The sequence below is a fragment of the Mandrillus leucophaeus genome, unplaced genomic scaffold, assembly GCF_000951045.1.
Source record: "Mandrillus leucophaeus isolate KB7577 unplaced genomic scaffold, Mleu.le_1.0 Scaffold889, whole genome shotgun sequence".
Classification (NCBI taxonomy): Eukaryota; Metazoa; Chordata; class Mammalia; order Primates; family Cercopithecidae; genus Mandrillus; species Mandrillus leucophaeus.
The window spans coordinates 721,040-740,351 of NW_012109685.1; the positions used below are offsets into that span (position 1 = coordinate 721,040).

Here is a 19,312-nt window from a genome sequence, read left to right on the forward strand (position 1 = left end):
AAAAGAAAAAAATAAACTATACTGGGATTTGATCACCTTATATTAATTAGGTTTACCAGGTTTGAAAATATGGAAGTAGTTCCCATCTGCAGGGACTCCTGTTTGAGTCACTTTTCTTCTCTCTTCTTCAGGAAAATTCCAGTTTTCTTCTTTGTGTGCAGTTTCCTGGAGCCCTGGGCATCTGCAGCTGTCAAGCGTCGCCCCAGTAAGGGCCATAGTTCCTAGACTTTCAAAGATTACTTATTCCTAGAAATGATCAGATAGGGTTGTGGCTGACTGAAGACTGAGTGAGGCATCCATGGTCCTTCACACCCTCACTCTTCGATCCACCTTTGGGGCATGGGGATACCCTACTGGCTGGTTTTCCATGGTCAATGCTGGGTATGGAAAGTAAGTCCTGCCAGTAATCACAGTTGGCAGGAAGGCTAATCTGTGTGCTGCAGTGCCTAGTGCAGTGCCTAGGACAGATGGTGATTGGTAAATGTTGGGTGAATACATGGATGAATAAATAAATAGATTGATGGATGAATGGACCTCAACAATTTGGGGTGAGGACAGTATAAGGAGCATGTTTGATGTACCATGATGGTTAGGCCCATGCTTTTTGCATTTTTATTTTTATTTTTTTGAGATAAAGTCTCACTCTGTCACCTAGGCTGGAATGCAGTGACATGATCTCGGCTCACTGCAACCTCTGCCTCCCAGGTTCAAGTGATTCTTCTACCTCAGCCTCCCGAATAGCTGGGACTGCAGGCATGTGCCACCATGCCTGGCTAATTTTTTATATTTTTAGTAGAGACGGGCTTTCACCATGTTGGTCAGGCTGGTCTTGAACTTCGGACCTCAGGTGATCCGCCTGCCTCAGCCTCCCAAAGTGCTAGGATTACAGGCATGGTGCCAGGCCCATGCTTTGCAAGTGAATAATACTTTTTCTGAAGTCTAGAGCGTCTCTGTTGTCAGATGAATCTTAGCAAGGCACTGAGGTTGGATATTTCCAAGAAGCCTTCCGTGGTGGTGAAAAACTCTTCCCTTGACCTTCCATTTGTGTAAGGAGAACACAATTTCCGTTCTATGATTTCTTATCAAATTGAGGATTTAATCCTTCTCATGATTATTTTCTTCTTCTTTTTACTCTTCCCAGTTCTAAGATGTTAGGAGTAATTTAGTAGGGACCTTTATTTGATCTCTTAGAATGAATTTATGAAATCAAATGCATCCTCTATATTTTATTTAGGATTAGTGAATCTCAAGACTTCCCCCGGCCCCTATATCTGACAAAGATTCCTAAGAACTCTACTCTCCAGAAGCCCCTCTGAACTGGACCAAGATTGGCTCTGGAATCTCATTGGAATCCTAAAATTTGTGGTGTTTAAGGAATATTTTCTAGCCCAAACCACCAGAAATTTTCCAAACAGACTTCTGACCCTGTGCCATTCAGGACACCATTCAGCTTTGGTTTCAAAAGGAACAAATGCCTAACCTCTCCAAAACGAACATTTTCCAGCACAGATTATTAGAGAAACTTTGTGCCTTGCATCCACTCCTTCCAGGATGAGTTGCAGGTGGATGGATTATAATCATAGATGCATGGAGGTAAAGCCAAACATGCTACCTCTAAGCAAGCTGGTATAATATTGAATTTTAAATAGTTATTATTATTGATGAATCCTGAAATCTTTAGAGTGGATGAAGTAGAATGACATGCTATCTCTTTTGCAGGATTCCCTGCCAATTCCAATTCTAATGGTGAAAATGAACTCTGTCCTAAGATCAGGATTGGCCAAGATGACTTACCAGGTGAGTAGCAATGTAGCCTATTGAAAATGCAGGCTTTCTATAAACCTGATATATATTTTTTTTATTTGGGAAAGTTGCGGAAAGGAATAAAACCAATCTCATTTTAGACTTTTCATTTTGTATTCCCATTCTGTAGGGTTTGATCTGATCTCTCAGTTCCAGGTAGATAAAGCAGCATCTAGAAGAGCTATCCAGAGAGTAGTGGGATCAGCTACATTGCAGGTGGCTTACAAGTTGGGAAAAAATGTAGACTTCAGGATTCCAACTAGGTAATCTATCAAAAATATTTTAATCTAATTATCTGACTCAAATGCATTAAAATGGATAGCTATCCAATGTTAGGGTTTTCTTATGATCAATGTTTCTTGGATTATAATTGTATTTAAAGATGAAGAAATTTATTTACCTGCCTGTCTTCAGTGCCTGAATACTGCATTTCATGTTTTCAGTATGTAATTTACTTTCCATTCCAGGAAAAAGCATCACTGAGACTATTATACATTGATTCAGGACATGTTCTTATTACCTTGCTTTCTGTTTTTCTATAATTTGTCTGGTTTTGACTGAAAGGACCCTCTGTGAAAAGTGCCAGGGGGTAAGCATAAATTTAACTAGGAGCCACAGAGTGGTTAGAAGACTCACAATGGTGCTGTTCAAGTGTCCTGGTGCTGAAATAGAGCCACACGTCCACTGCTTGGCTCCTGGCAGACATCAAACCAAAGCAAAACTAAAATAATTATAATAGAAACAATGATAGTAATACTAACAACATCAAATCCTGCACTTCACTGATTTCTTTCTCTGGAACTAAGCCTTTTGCTCTTTATTTATAACTGAGGTACTTTAGTGTATGTGTTGAGTCCTGTCATCATTGTGAATGAATCTCAGCAATTTAGTTTTGATATCACCTAAATACCTTATTTATGATTATGATAATTATTATATGCTTTAGCACAATGTAAAAAAGCTAGAATTAAGATTCCTTTAGTAGATAAATAAGACAATTAGGACTTCGATAGAAATTAAGGTGTAAAGGTAAATAATGATTAATTAGATCAATACAATAATATAGAAACTCAATGTATATAAAAAAATTTTGAACAAATTAGAACAATCTGATGTAATAGTACCAGATTACAGCTAGAAATTCATGTTTTGAACATACTATATATTATTGTATAATACAATAATAGTACATTATATGAACTCTTTCTATAAATTTATTAATTAACAATAATCTCATTCTCATCACAATCCTGTGATATAGGGGCATTATTAACCTTTTTTTTCTTAAATCAGGGATCCCCAAAAGTTTAATTTACTTGCATAAGGTGAGTGGGTTGGAACATGCTGGAAAGACTGAATCCCAGGCAGAATGGTTGCAAAGGTTGTACTTCTAACCACTACTCCATACTGACTCTGGAAAACCATTCACATCTGGAAAGATTAAGGACATGATAACAGTGACACTCACTGTTTTTTTCCTCATAATTTCTTTTCATGTATGGAAGTGCCAGTTGTGTTGCTAAATAAGCTTTAAAAATTCAGTTTTTTCTTTCTCAAATAATTAAGCAAAACATGAGGTCCTCAGTGCTGACCTGATTTTCTCTTCTAAGATTTGAGGTACTGTCATTAAATCTTAAGTTCAGAGATTGATCAATGTGCTGCCACGTGGCTTCCTTACCTCCTGCTCAACTTTGTTGTTGCTTTTCTCGAAATGCCTAGAGCTATCACTAAATAGTGTACCCAGGCTATATCTAATGCCTCACATTTGCTACCCTTGACTCCCTGCTCCCATAAAGACTGAAAAATCTTGTTTTACTGTCAAGCCTTATTACAAGATAAGGAAAGAAGGAGGAAGAAATTAGGAAAAGAAAGTAGAGAATAAAAAGAGAAGGAGGAAAGTTAGAGGACTGAGACATGTGAAATTCCAAGTAAAGTTTATTCTTGGGAAAGTACTTAGACTATCTTTACTTCAGTTCCCTCAATTTAAAATTAGGAATAATAACTATGTCATAAGGTTGCTATGCAGAGTAGGTGTTCATAACTGGAGAGTGCTTGAAGAACCCAGTCCACGCTGGTATTGGGTAAGTGTTTATTATTAGTGGTGAAGAGCACTAGACGTAGAGAATGCATGTATATGGAAGTCTTTCCTCCTTAGAGGATCCTTTCTTTACAATCTGCCCTCCAAGTCCTGCTAATTCAAAAGCCAGGTGACAAGGAGACTAGGGATGGGAATTGCTCTCGGCCATGCAGGGTATAGACAATGTTCGTATAAAGGGACTTTCTGTGCTGGAGAACATAGGCTCCCAGACAGTGAAATAAACTATTAGCAGGATCTTTGTAGGAGGAAAATATTACGGTATATGGAACTGATGGGAAAGAGTCACAATTTATCCTTATTTATCTTTTCTATTTTTTGAAAGACTTAAGAGACACATACTTTTTTTTTTTTTTTTTTTTTTTTTTTTTTTTTTTTTTACTGCTTTTTATTCCTTATTTTAGGCATAATAGTTTTACACTCTCAACTCCCGCTAACAAACATGTTATGTTTATTTTCCTTAAAAACACAGTCTTTTCTTGGATTAAGGTCACAAATAAATGTTTCAAGGTCCAAAGACTATTTAATCTTTCATTCAAACCCTTATGATTCTTCATTTAAGGTACTCTTTGAAGGCTGTAATATAATGAAATAAATCATTTATAGGTACAGCTTATTTTAAATTATGCATGCTGTCAAGTTTACTTGCTGATGTGCATAGCATGTTTGCAAGAACAGAATTTCAGGTATTCCAAGGAAAGACAATGGGACTGACTGTTCCATAAATTAAACTTGTGAGACTTTTAAGTGGTCTTAGGTATACACAAATACATATATGTTTTATTAGTATAAATACCAAAATGAATTTTCTCTTCTTACCATATTGACATACTATACTAGCCTAGTTTAAAAGATCAAAGATCAATAACAAGATAATCTAGATTATTTCTACACATATTCACACACATATATTATCTTCATATATACGGAGAGAAAGAGACAGATACCATTAGTTTAACAACGTAGCTATAAAAATGAGGTATTCATTTAGCCATCTCAAACCTACCCTCCATCATTTTAAATTAATTATTTTCTTTTTTTAGTTTTTGGCATTACATACACCAAGTCAGAGATATATTAAGACATTATGTCCTTTCCTACCTTTAACATAATCTCTTCATTGAGTAGGAAAGATTGAATGAAACACAAATTGGGAGAACTCCCTCAGTTAACCCCAGGATGTATTTTCACAAGAGTCACCTGAACACATTACTGGGACTTCCAGAATTGAAACAAAATAGATTTTTTAAGGGAACTGATTATATTCTACAGTTTTGTTCGGTATATCTATAGACAGATGTATAGATAACACAGATTAGGTTATTTTTGAAGCCTGGAAAAATAATGCTTAAGGAAGAGAAGAAGCAGCATTAGATTTTATTGTCCTTTTAAAAAACCTCATGCTTCAACAATAACTATCTTGGACAAAAATAAGAAAATAAATTATTTAAGCATCTGGTAAAATCCCAATCATTAATTAAAAATAATAATCAAAATAATCTATTTATAATTTAAATGGACACTTGCCCAATTTCACAATTGAGTGAAACTTGAAAACTATCTCCCAGCTCCAAATTTATTGAGGTAAGTTAGGTAAGATGTACAAACTTCCATAAGGTTTTATAATTATACAATACTCAGTGCATTTTTTGTGAATAGTGAATCTTAGCTTCTTTTCTAGAGGTTATTCTGGAATAGATATAATTCTGAAAAATATAAAGTCAAAGAAAATGTGACAAACTGATAGATAAACAGGAAATATATTAAAAACAAATATCTGGAGTGATGTAGTAGACAGTTTCATATGGGGAAAAAAAGTCAGTAAATGGTTCTCGTATAATTTTTTCTTTAGCTCCGTATTGCATATTTTAAAATGTACACTTGATGGTTATAAAACATAGGCAGTAACTGAAAACTTTGCAATATGAATAATACACATCACCAGTGAAAAAAATGTGTATGGATAAAATAATTCATCCCGCACCCTAAATACAAACCAGTCATATTACAAAGTAATGGTTAAAAAAATACTTTTATGATGAAAGAGTATTCAGATGAAAAGTTTAACCTTTTTGTTATCTTTAGAAAACTAACAAAGCAATAAAATTTGTTGAGATAGATGACCCATTTTATTGAAGGCTTATAAAAATACTTACATAGAAAGAAGTTGAAGATTTGTTTATGTTGTTATAAGACATAATAAAGTTTTATAATTAAAATCATAGTAAAGATAGAAGATCTTAGCAAATTAAAGAGGGCTACATAACAAGAATTTGACTTGAAGGAAGGTTATTTGGGATTCTGGGTCCTGGTCCATAACTGTTCTCAAAAATATAAAATTTTTATTGTTTAGCACAGAAAATTCATTAGCATTTAGTTTGCCTAACATTTCTTCCTTGCTTACGTATTTTTCTATGCTTAGAAGGGGAAATGTAAAAAGACATGTTTAAGTCCTTGAAAGACGATGCTTACATTTAACATGCTGATTTTTACAGTTCAGTCTTCAGCTTTTAGCAGCTTGGCTTCAGCAGAAGACCATCCAGGTAGCTGGTGCAGGTCCAGACCACAGTCTCTGTATAGGGTAGAGATGCCTCAGGGATACTACTGGTTTTATTCTGCCATTTAAAGCAGGAAAGGAGTTAGCAATGATACAGACTTAGTTGGCAGATTAAGGAACAACTGGGCCGGATGCAGTGGCTCACACCTGTAATCCCAGCACTTTGGGAGGCTGAGGCAGGCGGATCACCTGAGGTCAAGAGTTTGAGACCAGCCTGACCAACATGGTGAGACCCTGTCTCTACTAAAAATACAAAAAATAAGCTAGGCATGGTGGTGGGCACCTGTAATCCTAACTAGTTGGGAGGCGGAGGCAGGAGAATCGCTTGAACTTGGAAGGTGGAGGTTGCAGTGAGCTCAGATGGCGCCATTGCACTCCAGCCTGGGCAATAAAGTGAGACTCCATCTAAAAAAAAAAAAAAAAAAAAAAAAAAACAACAATAAAGGTGCAGGAGAGAAGTAAGAATTGGTCACTTTTCCCTTGTCACACATCCAGTGTGACAAACTGCTACTTTAACATCATAATTTGAACTCCCTAAAAAAAGACAAACATGCTCAGTGTGAAGATGCTCCTGAAGTCCTCAGTTACTGATTCTCAAAATACTTATATGGGTCTGGGATATAATTGTGGAGTGAATATCCAAGCAATTATGGAAATAACAAATAATCTTAACATGTTACTTTAAAATAAAAAAAAATTAGAAGCTGCTAGCTGCTTTAATTAAATCGTTTCATAAGCTAGTACTGCTGATTTACATTCCTGATGATCTCCTCTCTCACTTGTGAATGAAATGTTGCCAAGAACTTTGCAAGAATGTATTTTTTGGCTGAGATGAAATTGCTGAACAGTAGCTCTTTGGGTAGTATAAATAGTAATATTGTTGGGATTATGTGGCATTGGGAACCTTCCTTAGCCATGAGGGAGAGTGTTTTTAAAATGTGTATTTTAAGATGGACCATGAATGCACACGAACGATTGAACTTCTGTAAAGGTCTTTATGAACAGTCATGAAAGAACAAACGGTACATAGTTTTTTACACTGCAGCCTTTCGGTAGGTCTGGCATCTGAAATAGCCTCAAAAGGGAATATGGTAAATACATATGGGTACAGGAAACAAGATTCATATTTACTATTTAAAAATTTTACTCAGGAATTTATATCCCAGTGGACTGCCTGAAGAATACTCCTTCTTGACGACGTTTCGAATGACTGGAAGCACACTCAAAAAGAACTGGAACATTTGGCAGATTCAGGATTCCTCTGGGAAGGAACAAGTTGGCATAAAGATTAATGGCCAAACACAATCTGTTGCATTTTCATACAAGGGACTGGATGGAAGTCTCCAAACGGCAGTCTTTTCGAATTTGCCCTCCTTGTTTGATTCCCAGTGGCATAAGATCATGATTGGCGTGGAGAGGAGTAGTGCTACTCTTTTTGTTGACTGCAACAGGATTGAATCTTTACCTATAAAGCCAAGAGGCCCAATTGACACCGATGGCTTTGCTGTGCTGGGAAAACTTGCAGATAATCCTCAAGTTTCTGTTCCAGTAAGTATAAAACCACACACTATGGCAGATTAAAGCAAAACTAGATTGGTAAAAATGAATATCTCAAGCATCTTTGATAATCAGCTGAGTGTAGCCTGTCCTGGATGGAATTTGGAATCAGAGGAATTTAGGTAGATAGCTTCTGGTCTCGAGGAGCTTAAAGCTGAAAAGTGTTACATACCCACCTAGCACACCCAGAGTCTTTCTGAGGCAACTTAGAAAGAAAGCCATACTAATGTGGCACATATTGTATACACATAACTAATGAGAATCTTCAAAGTAAGGTTGAGGTGGGTGACAGATTCAGTTAGTCAAGAATCCTATGCTTCTTGGAAGCAATGAACTTTGAAATGAAAGGATTTGGATTGGCAAAAAGGGAGGAGAAAGTACATTCTAGCTGAGGGAAACACCATTAAGGAAAAAAGAGAATAAGTAGACCACATTCAAAGGCCTAGGGACTCACTGATTTGGATGATATGTATATATGAAAAAGTGTGTGTGTGTGTGTGTGAGAGAGAGAGAGAGAGAGATAGAGAGAGGGAGAGAGAGAGAGGAGGGTGAGATACTATCTTCAGAGTGGTGAGAGATGAAGGTAGAAAGCCATAAGATGTCTGGTCAACAAGAATGAAAGTTATATAGATGCATGATATGGATTTATTTAGAAGTAGGTCTTGCATGATGTGTGGTGGAAGTGAAGGATTTTAGAGCTCTGTTCATGATTTTGCTGCAGAGATCCCCAGATATAAATGTAAGGAATTATATATTGACACAATAATTGTGCCAACTAGGACCAGATAGTTCTATCATTTTGAATTGTTATACTTTAACTGAGCAATGCTTTAAAAGGATGTTTTGTAATACTGTGATAGGAATTTAGAAAATGCATCTTAGAGGACAAGTGTTCTTTTGAAGGAAACAAAGGAATTTAGAGCTCAATACATAAACCATTGATGCCAACCTCTCTTTCTCACATACTAGCTTGGAGCTGTTAAATTCTAGTCACAAAACCCACATCATGGGGTGTAGCAGGGTGATACAATGATTTCAAATTGTTTCTGTGCACGTCTCCAAAGAATAAAAGGTTATCAGGGATCTCAGTAATGGAATTGTTCAAATAACTTGTTTTCAAGGGATGAATTGTGATTAGTGTGAAGGGTAGTGTGAAATTTCTATATTCTGTGATGGACAGGAAGCAATTTGTAACTGCCATATTACTTCTCTGGCTTGTAGACTCTTGAGAAAGTATTTCTTCATTTAATGAGTTATCACACCTCAAGTGGCTGGGTTAGAAAGCCGATTGGACTACTGTTGTGCCATCTTGAAATTCTGTGCAGCAAGATCTTTGCAATGACACTGGAAAGGTTCTCAGACAATACTGAATTTCTGCAAGTAGCTGTTCATTTCCGGGCCATGGGTGAAGGGGAAGATACTTTAGGTTACCTCCTCACTATTACAAACATCAATCAAGTATTTTAAACATTTATTTATTTATTCATGGGATTAAAAAAACTTAAGTCTTTATAACACTAAATTCCGTGAGCTAAGATGCTATTAAATTGTCTTATTGCCAGAGCAGTAAACTGAAGTTTTACTATTACTTCATTATCCTATAGCCTTGCCAATAATGTCAGAGCTGATTGTAGATTTTTCTGCCAACTCTATTCACTCATCACAATGGAGACAAGTTAGTACCAATTACTTTCTATTTTATTCTACCACATGCAGGAGTGCAACCAGAAACCTGGCAGCTGGCTTTACATGGTGCTTCTGGTCCACCAAGAAGCTTTTCTAAATCAGTATACCATAGCCAATGTTAAAAAATATTTGAAATAGGCATGTACAAGTATCTTCCTTCAGACTGAATTCTGACTCCCTTATCAGGAAACACAAAAAAGACTTGAGCCTAACGCCCATTAACATTCCATACTGGCTGATGATGGCGGAAGTGTGACAGTGACAATGGCAGCTAAACTGGATCAAGGTTATAAGCCAAAACAATACTGTCCACATTTAACAACTGGAAGTGACAACGTGAAGCTCAAACTTCTCACCAAAATATATTTCTCAAACTTCATTTTATATAAGATAAGGAATTAGAACACTATGTAAGAAAAGCCAACTTACACTTTTTTAAAACATCATCTTAATATGCTTAATATACCAATTCAAGTTTTTGAAATGCTTTTATTCCCATTAACTTATTTGATTCTTGCAACAATCTTGAAGATAGAAAGTACAGATAGCATTATCTCCATTTCTCAGCTGAGGAAGTGAACTCACACAGATCTATTAACTTGTAAGAAATAGTGTTAGGCACAACATTTCTAATCTACCTTATCTTCTGCTATGCCAACTAGCTTTCCTTTGGGATAAAGAAAAATGCATGCAACCACATGTTTTTCCTTATAAAGAATCTCATTATTCTTACTTTGAAAGGCATTTGTGATTTGCCTTTAGAATTTACTTTGCAGGAAAAACCAAATAAATTTTTTAAAAGTGGGAAGTTTGTACAGTATGAAACATGTCCTCAGACATTAATCCAACTTGCTTATTTACCTAGTAAACTTTCATTGAATGTGTAAATATTGGGTATACAAAGAGAAATAAATCACAGACTTTTTCTTCAGTCTATTGAGAATAAGGAGTTGAGACAAGTAAAGGATCATCACAATACAGCATGATAAGTACCATGATAGTGGCTAGTGCTGCGTGCCAAGAAACACACAGAAAAAATATCTCCTCACTCAGATAAGAGCAGGGAGGCATGACAGTGGGGGCCAGGGATGTTTCTTAAGGGATTTGATGTCTGAAAGGAGTCCTGGTGATGAAAACATCATCCAGGAGAAGACAAGGTACAATGCTCCAGACAGACGGGCACTCGTTTGGAAATTCCCACGTGTATCAGTTCTTCCATTTTCAAGCTTTGTTAGTGTTCCCATATTGTTCCTTATTTTTCAAAACTGAAGGTAGTCAAACACTCATAGAAGCCCACAGACAAAGCCTGTGTGTCCATGAGTTGTCCTTAGCCCCTTGTTTTAATTTTATGGCCTATTTTCTTAGACTTCTCACCAATTTGGTTGAAATCTGAAGCTGCTGACAGTTGCTGAAGATGAACAATGACTACCTGTCCCTTGGAGGACTTAGAGAGTGATGGATAGTGGTATGTACATATTCTGAGAGGTAGAAGAACTGTACTGATAGGTCACCATTCTCTCAATTTGGAGATGCAAATATTCAATATTACTGTGTTAGAAATTTTAAATTAAAATGAAATAGCACAAAAATACCATAAAAACAATAAGAAAAAGTGTAGTTTTACATTTTCCTTTATGGAATTGAATTCATTCTAATCTTTGACACTCTACATTAATTGAAGAATTTTTTCAGAGTCAACCCTTGCTTTTCTTTAGTAAATAAACCAAAAGCAAAATATTCCTTCTAAAGGGATTATCAGATGTCAAAAAGTAGCCCAAGGAACTTCATAATAAAAAATGCAATTGAAAACAACATTTGATAGATCACTGATGCTAAAAGAGTCACTTATATGGTACTTGTTTGCTATTTTCCACCTGCCTATCCTATCTTTTGTCCCCTTCTTTTGTAAGTTGAAAAAGAAAGCCAATTTCAAAAGGTTTTCATAAGCTTGTGATATAGCTGTTCACGTGGTCTACATCTCAAACATCTTCTCATCATTCATGGTTATTTAGTGGGCTCGGAGCATTTTATATTTTTTCCCAATGCACTGCTGTAATACATTGTTAGTTTGATTTTAAAACAATAAATTCCATATATTTTATTCTCCTTTGTGCCAATATTTTAGGATGGTGCCATTTATCCCACTGCAAAGCTTGGTTTCCTGGCAGTCTACCATAAAAACATGTTATTTTATGACAGGTTCTTTATTGTTTGTTGTCAGCATGATAGCCTAGGAGAATTATTTGGTACAGCTCTATTAGAAAACAAAGTTGGCCTTTCTCCCTTTTCAGAGATATATGCTGAGAGTCTGGGCTTGTTTGAGGGAGGATAAAAGTTTATGTGGCTTAACAAACATATGGCTCAAACCATTTTTTTTTACCTGTGCATATTCCAAAGAAGCCAACATGGAACGTGATTAATCGGACAGACTTACTGCTTTAAAAAGTATATTATCAAATGCATGGCTCTGTGTTTATTTTCACTAGATTCAGAGGAGAGCTGGCAAAACTGTTGTTGGAAAAGCTATATATACTTTTCTCCATCCACAGAATTGAATCACACTAACTTCCACATGTAAAAACAATATAAGTTTCATGAATTATAACATGGGAAAAATAAATTGTGAGGTTGTGATTAATATTATTTCTGATATTTGAGAAATACTATTGGAAAGTTGTGTTTTTAGTAATTTAGGAAATGCATGCTATCTATTATGCATAAAACTATTGAGTTTGCTTATTAAGTTGTTTTTGATGAGTACATCTTTTACAAATACTCTTTCAGTTGGAAGTAAAAATTAAATTAAAAAGAAAAAATGGCAATATTTTCTATACATATCGATAGGAAATATTTTTATAAAATTTTGATTTGATTAAAACGTTTTTGAGTGCTGTCAAAACAATTTTATTTTATATTTTGGAGATGAAACTCAGCCTGCTGCATTGTAGACCATATTAACAACCTCAGCTCGGTTTTCCACTAGGTGGCAATGAAATGAGGAAGCACAGAACTGAGAGCTGGTGACACAGTAGAAGCCATGATTGGAAGCAGGGGCTGTGGATAGCTAGAATAAAAACTGAATAATGATCAAACTTGCTTTTAACAGAAAACTAAAAACACTGAATATTTTTTATTGACCTCAGCTGTGCCCATAGTGTTGCAATAAAAAAAATCAGTGTGCTATTAGTTTTTTTATTTCTATAAAAAATGTACATGGACTAAGACCATAAAGAAATCTTTGTTCATGTTAATCTCTGCTTGCTTAATTTCTTTGGTTACAACGTGGTGTCAGTAGAATCATGGGCTTTCAGAGCTGGAGGAAACTTTGCATCTATCTAATCCCAACCTCTCAGTTTATCATAAGAAACTGGAACCCAGACAGGGGAAGGGAACTGCCACAAATCATGATCAAACCAGAAAGGCAAATACTATCAATTGTTTCTTCACTATATTTCTTATCCATCTCTATGTACTCATTCATTAATATTCAGTAGCTATTTATTAAGCATCTGCTAAGTTATAGGCCTTATTTTCGGTGGTGGTGAAAGCAGATGAAATTAATGCTCCAATGTCGCTTACATTCTGGGGAGAGGAGACAGACACTATAAATACATGAGTATATGTAGAGTATGCCAGGTGGTCATAAATGCTACGGGGAAAAATGAAGCAGGATATTGGAGTGCCTTGAGTGAAGGGCCTCATTGAGAGGAAAATATTTTGGCAGAAACCTGAAGGAGTTGAGAGAATTAGCATCCAGATATCTGGGGGAGGAGGATTCCAGGAAAAGAGAACAGTGAGTGGAAAAGGGTCTGGTGTAGGTGTATGATGTCTGAGAACTCCCTGGCAGTCAGTGTGGCTGGAATGAGACTGAGAAAGGAGGTATTGAGGCTGGAGAGGTAACATAATGGAGATGTGGTTGAGAAATTGTGTTAGTACTTTGGCTTTCACACTGTGTGAGATGGGTGGCTACCAGCTGGTTTTGAATAGATAAGCAACATATTCTCGTCTTTTAAAAGGATCTCCTTGGCTGCTAGTTTGATAATATACTGTAGGAGAAGGGAGAGAAGGACATAAGTGTGTAGGAGCAAGGGCTACTTAAGAGCCACTGCAATAATTCAGGCAGAGACAGCCTTGGTTTAGACCAGGGTGGTAGAGGTGGAAATGATGCAAAGTGATACAAACCTAATATATTTTGAAGTAAAGAAAACAGGATTTGGGGTATGAGAGAAAAAGAGGAATCAAGGATGACACCAATACTTTCAGCATGAGTAATTGGAAGTATAGACGTGCCATTTACTGTCATGAGAAAGGCTGTGAGAAGAGCAGGTGTCAGGGAGAATATCAGGAGTCAGTTTGGATATTGGAGTTAGTTTGATCATTACTAGACATCTAGATGAAGTTGGTAAGGAGGCAGATGTGTGCTTTCGAAGTTCAACACATAGGTTCATTTGGGAATAGAACTCTGGGAATTGTCAACATACGTATGGTATTTAAAGTCAGGAAATCACCAAGAGACAAGTGTAACAGAGAAGTCCAAGAACTGAGTCCTGAAATATCTCTAAATGAAAACATTTAGAGATTGCTGAGATGAGGGACATTTGTCAAAAGAGATTAAGAAGGAGCAATCAGTAATATACAAGAGGACCAGAAGATTTTGGTGCCCTGAAAGTCAGGGGAAAATAGTATTTCAAAAACGATAGAATAAGAAACTGACTCATATGCTGTAGATAGGTCAAATAGTTGACCATTGGATTTAGAACTCAAAGACAGTGATCTTGAGAAAAGACCCATTGGAGTGTTGGGAGTGAAAGCCCAATTGGAATGGATTCAAGAGAAAATGAGAAGAATTGGAGACAATAGTTATAGACATCTCTTTTGAATTTTGCATAAAGAGGAACTGAGGATGGCAGCTGAAGGGGTATGTAAAATGTGGGGAGGATTTTTTTTTTTTTATTTGACAGATAACTCAGGATACCTCATCATAGCTCAGAGTGTAACACTTCTTGTTGCTTTATTGCAGTAGCCTCCTTCTGCCTCAAAGGATTAGGCATTGATGACCAAATGAATTTCCTCAAAACACCCTTCTAAATCAAGAAAGCTCTCCCTATCCGTATCTTTTGCACAAAAAATGTTTTAATGACAATTTAATAATAATCTACCAAATAATATTTAAATTCCTTAGCCCTGAAGTCAAGGTGAAAAAAAATCTGATGTCTACTCTACCCCAGCAAATTTGGTCTCTTCTCTATATACCACTTCCTACCCTTGGGACTTGTTGTAACCCCTCTATGTAAACCCTGATCTTTACCCTCCGTGTTTCTGCTTGTAATAACAGAAGTGGGGCTTCAGGGCCCCACTCATGTATGTGCATGCACATATATGCACATGTTATATGATCCCTTCATTGATGACCTGAGCCAGAAAAATACTTCTGTCATCTCCACTGCTATAGTATTTATCATCAAAACATTTTATGCTTAGCTACTGCCTTACATGCTAGACATTTTTGTGTCTTTCATGGTGTCTGTCGCAAAGCACATGAATGTGTTATATGAAAATATGTTGACTAAATAAATAAGCATGCCTCAGGTCTGCTAACTCCAAGTCTACTGCTTTCTCCTTTCACGATTCTGCTGTAGTCTTTGGTATGATCCAGTGTTGAGTTAAATATGAGTGCTGCCTACATCCCTAGCACTATGTCTGGAACAGCATGGTTTAGTCTACATAGAATTAGGAAATTTTCTAATTTTGAGGCAGCTGAGAGCCTCCTGCTCAGTAATCAGGAAGCTTCACTTGGAGGAGGTCTTTTATGATGGTATTAACAAACATTTGGTCATAAACTGAAAGGAAAGATGAGATCTGAGAATACAAGTGTTCCTTTAAACCTTTGTTGTCACTGAAGACAAAAGCTTAATGAAACATCTGTCCTATTAAAGAGCTAGTTTTTTTGGTGTTTTATAGTTGTAAAATTTAATCATAATTCAGTTTGCAAAAATCAAACCTTGTGCCAATCTCATTAACTTTGAGCCAAGTTTCATAGTCATTAACATTTTCTCTCAGGAGGAAAAGATAGTTGTCTGCAGTTAGTTTTTGCTTAGTTCTTATGAAGGGCTTAAATACCTTATTAATCTTTCTTAACAACCTGGCAAAATAAGTAGAAATCATTAACCTTGGTAAAAGAACAGAGAGTTGGGGCCAAAATTCCTTGCTTAAATGTGTTGTCAGCTGACCATTATTGTAACCTTGAGGATTGAATTATACCTTTACATTGTCCTATAGAAAATAATTGAATAGGCCAGATGTGGTGGCTCACACCTATAATCCCAGCACTTTGGGAGGCCACGGCGGGTGGATCAAGATGTCAAGAGATCGAGTCCATCCTGGCCAACATGGTGAAATCCTGTCTCTACTAAAAATACAAAAATTAGCTGGATGTGGTGGCACGCGCCTGTAGTCCCAGCTACTCAGGAGGCTGAGGCAGAAGAATCGCCTGAACCCAGCAGGTGGAGGTTGTGGTGAGCCAAGATTGTGCCACTGCACTCCAACCTGGTAACAGAGCAAAACTTTGTCTTAAAAAAAAAAAAAAAAGAAAAGAAAATAATTGAATAACATTTTATGTTGAGAAGGATGGCTTTTGCTAGGGCATTTTATGTTCTGTTTAGTAGATTTAAAACAAACTTATTTATTTATTTACTTGTATTTTTCTTGTCTTGCAAATTATAAACCCACTGTGGAGAGGGGAATATATTTGGTTTCACTAGAATGTTTCCTTGGTGTTTGACTTCTATTGGGACATCACAAATGTTGACTTAAGGACTAAATTAGTTGTAAACACCACTGCACTCACACCAGCCAAAAGGACTAAATTATTTTTCACATATATTTTGTCAGTGAGTGTTCAAAGAGAAGAATGATTCCAGGTACGAAAATGAGAAATGTGTGAAAATCAGCATTTTACATGTATAACGAAAGTGACTTTTACCAAGGCACTCTGCCAATCTTCCTTCAAAATAATTAGCATGCAAATTGGAATTCATATTTCATGCCAAAAAATGGTTGTTGTATAGACGATTATTAGTGCGTAGGTGGTGTTTATGTGGATGCGCAGATGTGTTCAGAAACTCTTGATCTATGTGGCACTCTGAACAACCCAGCCTGTATGCACAGATGAATTACATTTCATTTCCTCATTATCCTGTGCCACAATTACAACTCGCATATTTGAACAGGTATACCAGTTTATCCAGAGAGAATTACATATTTGAGAAAACAGTTTAATGAATTACTTCACATTTGCAATAAGTAGCTTTAATGAACTATCTAAACAAAAGGTATAGGTTTTCTGGTTAGCCAAAACTTCCTTTTGTTAATCTTTCCCTTCCTCTGTTGATAGGAAGGAAAGACTTCATTCTTCATTGTCTCTCCAATTTTGATCTTCTGTCCAGTGATCTCAACTCTGGATGATTCCAAAACAGTGAACAAAAAACACGTAATTTCACTCTAGATTTAGGAGCTCTAGAATCCATTTGGCAGGTGGGGTGACATGGAAATCTCTATTGCACGAAAGAAAAGAAGTAATGCTTAGATCTAGGACCTGGACGGTTACCCAGACATTTGATAACATCAATGACAAAGAAATATGGATCCAATTTGAAATGCCTAGCCAGAAGGCTCCTTAATTAAGAGATACCAGCATGGTGCATGGCTATAGGCTTCCTATGGGATATGACATTTTAATTTTTTTGCCTTGTTACCTGAGGATCTTTTCAGATTCAGACCTGGCAACACTTTCCTAGCTCTGTTTCCTGTTACCCTCTTTTTTATCCTGTAACACCTGCTAACAATGTAAGAAGTTGTCAGGACACATTTGGATTTCAAGTGTCTAGAAAGTTACATCTATTCAACCAACGAATAAGATTATATAAAATTAAATATTTTAAATATTTTTCTCCTGAGTCTTGTATTTCCTTCTCACTACCTTCATCTTCAGTCCTTAAATTTCCATTTTAAGCTGTGACCACTCCATGGAGAATATCTTCTCCAGTGTGCAAATTTTTTCCAAGACTAGATCTTTTTTCTTCTACTTGTCCTTCTGATTGCCACTTTTTTTTTTCTGTCTGTCTCTAAGCTCCTGTCTAAAATCTTAGAGCATATATTCCCTGTAGAGTTCAATAGCCCTGGGTTTCAACCCAGACTCTGACATTTATTGGTTTGTGACTTGAACAGTTTCTGTTCTCTCTGAATCTCATTTTAATAGGATCTACTTCTTGAGATTGTCATCAGAACAGAAATAGAAAGTCAGTGCTGGTGGTCTATTTCCAGGCTAGGGGTATGCTGAAATAATTCAAAGCTAAAGACATCTATACCTAATAATCAGAGAAACTTGTGAAAGGCTTCCAACCCATTTTCATTAGAAAACTCGTATTCACGGAAAAGCAAGAGTCCTGGTCCAGTGTGCTCAACCAGTTCCAGTTGATTTCCAATTATTTAACAATTAGACCACAGGTATAAACTTATCTCTCTCTTGAATGACCAGCTTCAGTCGTCCAGAAAACCTTACCTGACTGTCTACTACCTTTCTCCAGTTTGAACTTCAATGGATGCTGATCCATTGTGACCCCCTGCGGCCCAGGAGAGAAACTTGCCATGAGTTGCCAGCCAGAATAACGGTGAGTCCCCTGACTACCTGCAAAGGCCACGTCTACCCAGCTCAACCCTCTGCACCTCACCACTTTCCCATCTTGCCACCTCCCCAGCACCCCTCCTCCCCACTCTCTTTCCCTAAGAGAGCCTGTGCTTTGCTGTACTGACTAGAGAAATATTAGGGAAGCACAGGTCATACTTTCGACCTGGTGAATAGAAACCACCTGCAGCCTGGCAGGTAGAAACCACCTGCGGGTGTGTGGTTCTCCCTTTGGCGGCTTACGGACCCTCCTCCCTCACTCTCAAACATATCCAAGACCACTTGAGGTCTACTGGCCAACACTGGCATAGGCCACCCGGGAAGGCTCCGAGGACAGCCAGAAGCTGCACTGGGGTGGATGGGATGGAGGCAGAGCTGCGTGTTCAGGCCTTGCCTGTGCGGCGGCAGGGAAGGGGTTAAGGGCGACTGTTGTCATTCTATCCGTCCTCCCCTGCCCCCTAGCTCTCCTCCAATCCCAGGACCCTCTTCGGGGCCATTCATAAACAGGGGGAACGTGCGCCTCCCGGGCCTGGACACCTAGGCAACCGTTACTCCCGGGGGTGTTTTTTCTGCAGAGACGAAGTGCCACCTATGCTAGTGGCGGGTCTGGAAGCCTAGAGGGGAAGCAGGCTGCAGAGCCGGGCCAAGGGATTAGCGGAGGGCGGCGGGCATGGCCAGGACTGCGCGGGACCGCGGGGCCCTGGGGCTGCTGCTGTCAGGGCTCTGCTTGTGCGCGGCTCAAGTAAGTTGCGAGCGAGTTTGAGGGGTGCTTTTCTCACTTTCTCCCCATCTTTTCTTCTCCAGCCCAGCCAGACCACCGACGAGGTAAGCTGGGGACAGGAAGTGTTTGCATTTTTCAAGCGCACACGAGGACAGGTGGGGGCGCAGCGGTCGGGGGAGCTATGAGGAAGGCGCGGAGCATCCTCAGGGC

The 19,312-nt window shown here is 37.6% G+C and overlaps 1 protein-coding gene across 2 annotated transcripts in view; it reads left to right on the forward strand.

The window, feature by feature from the left end:
* COL9A1 (collagen, type IX, alpha 1) overlaps nucleotides 1–19,312 on the forward strand; it is a 100,878-nt gene that overhangs the window by 14,120 nt on the left and 67,446 nt on the right. Inside the window, exons 2-7 of one of the 2 annotated variants that reach the window (XM_011969391.1) lie at nucleotides 132–205; nucleotides 1,720–1,797; nucleotides 1,934–2,066; nucleotides 7,607–8,003; nucleotides 18,284–18,367; nucleotides 19,186–19,206. In XM_011969391.1, the coding sequence (XP_011824781.1) occupies nucleotides 132–205; nucleotides 1,720–1,797; nucleotides 1,934–2,066; nucleotides 7,607–8,003; nucleotides 18,284–18,367; nucleotides 19,186–19,206 (787 nt within the window). Of the gene's footprint in view, nucleotides 1–131; nucleotides 206–1,719; nucleotides 1,798–1,933; nucleotides 2,067–7,606; nucleotides 8,004–18,283; nucleotides 18,368–18,894; nucleotides 19,124–19,185; nucleotides 19,207–19,312 lie in introns of those variants that run through there. The other variant, XM_011969392.1, reaches the window with a different exon arrangement.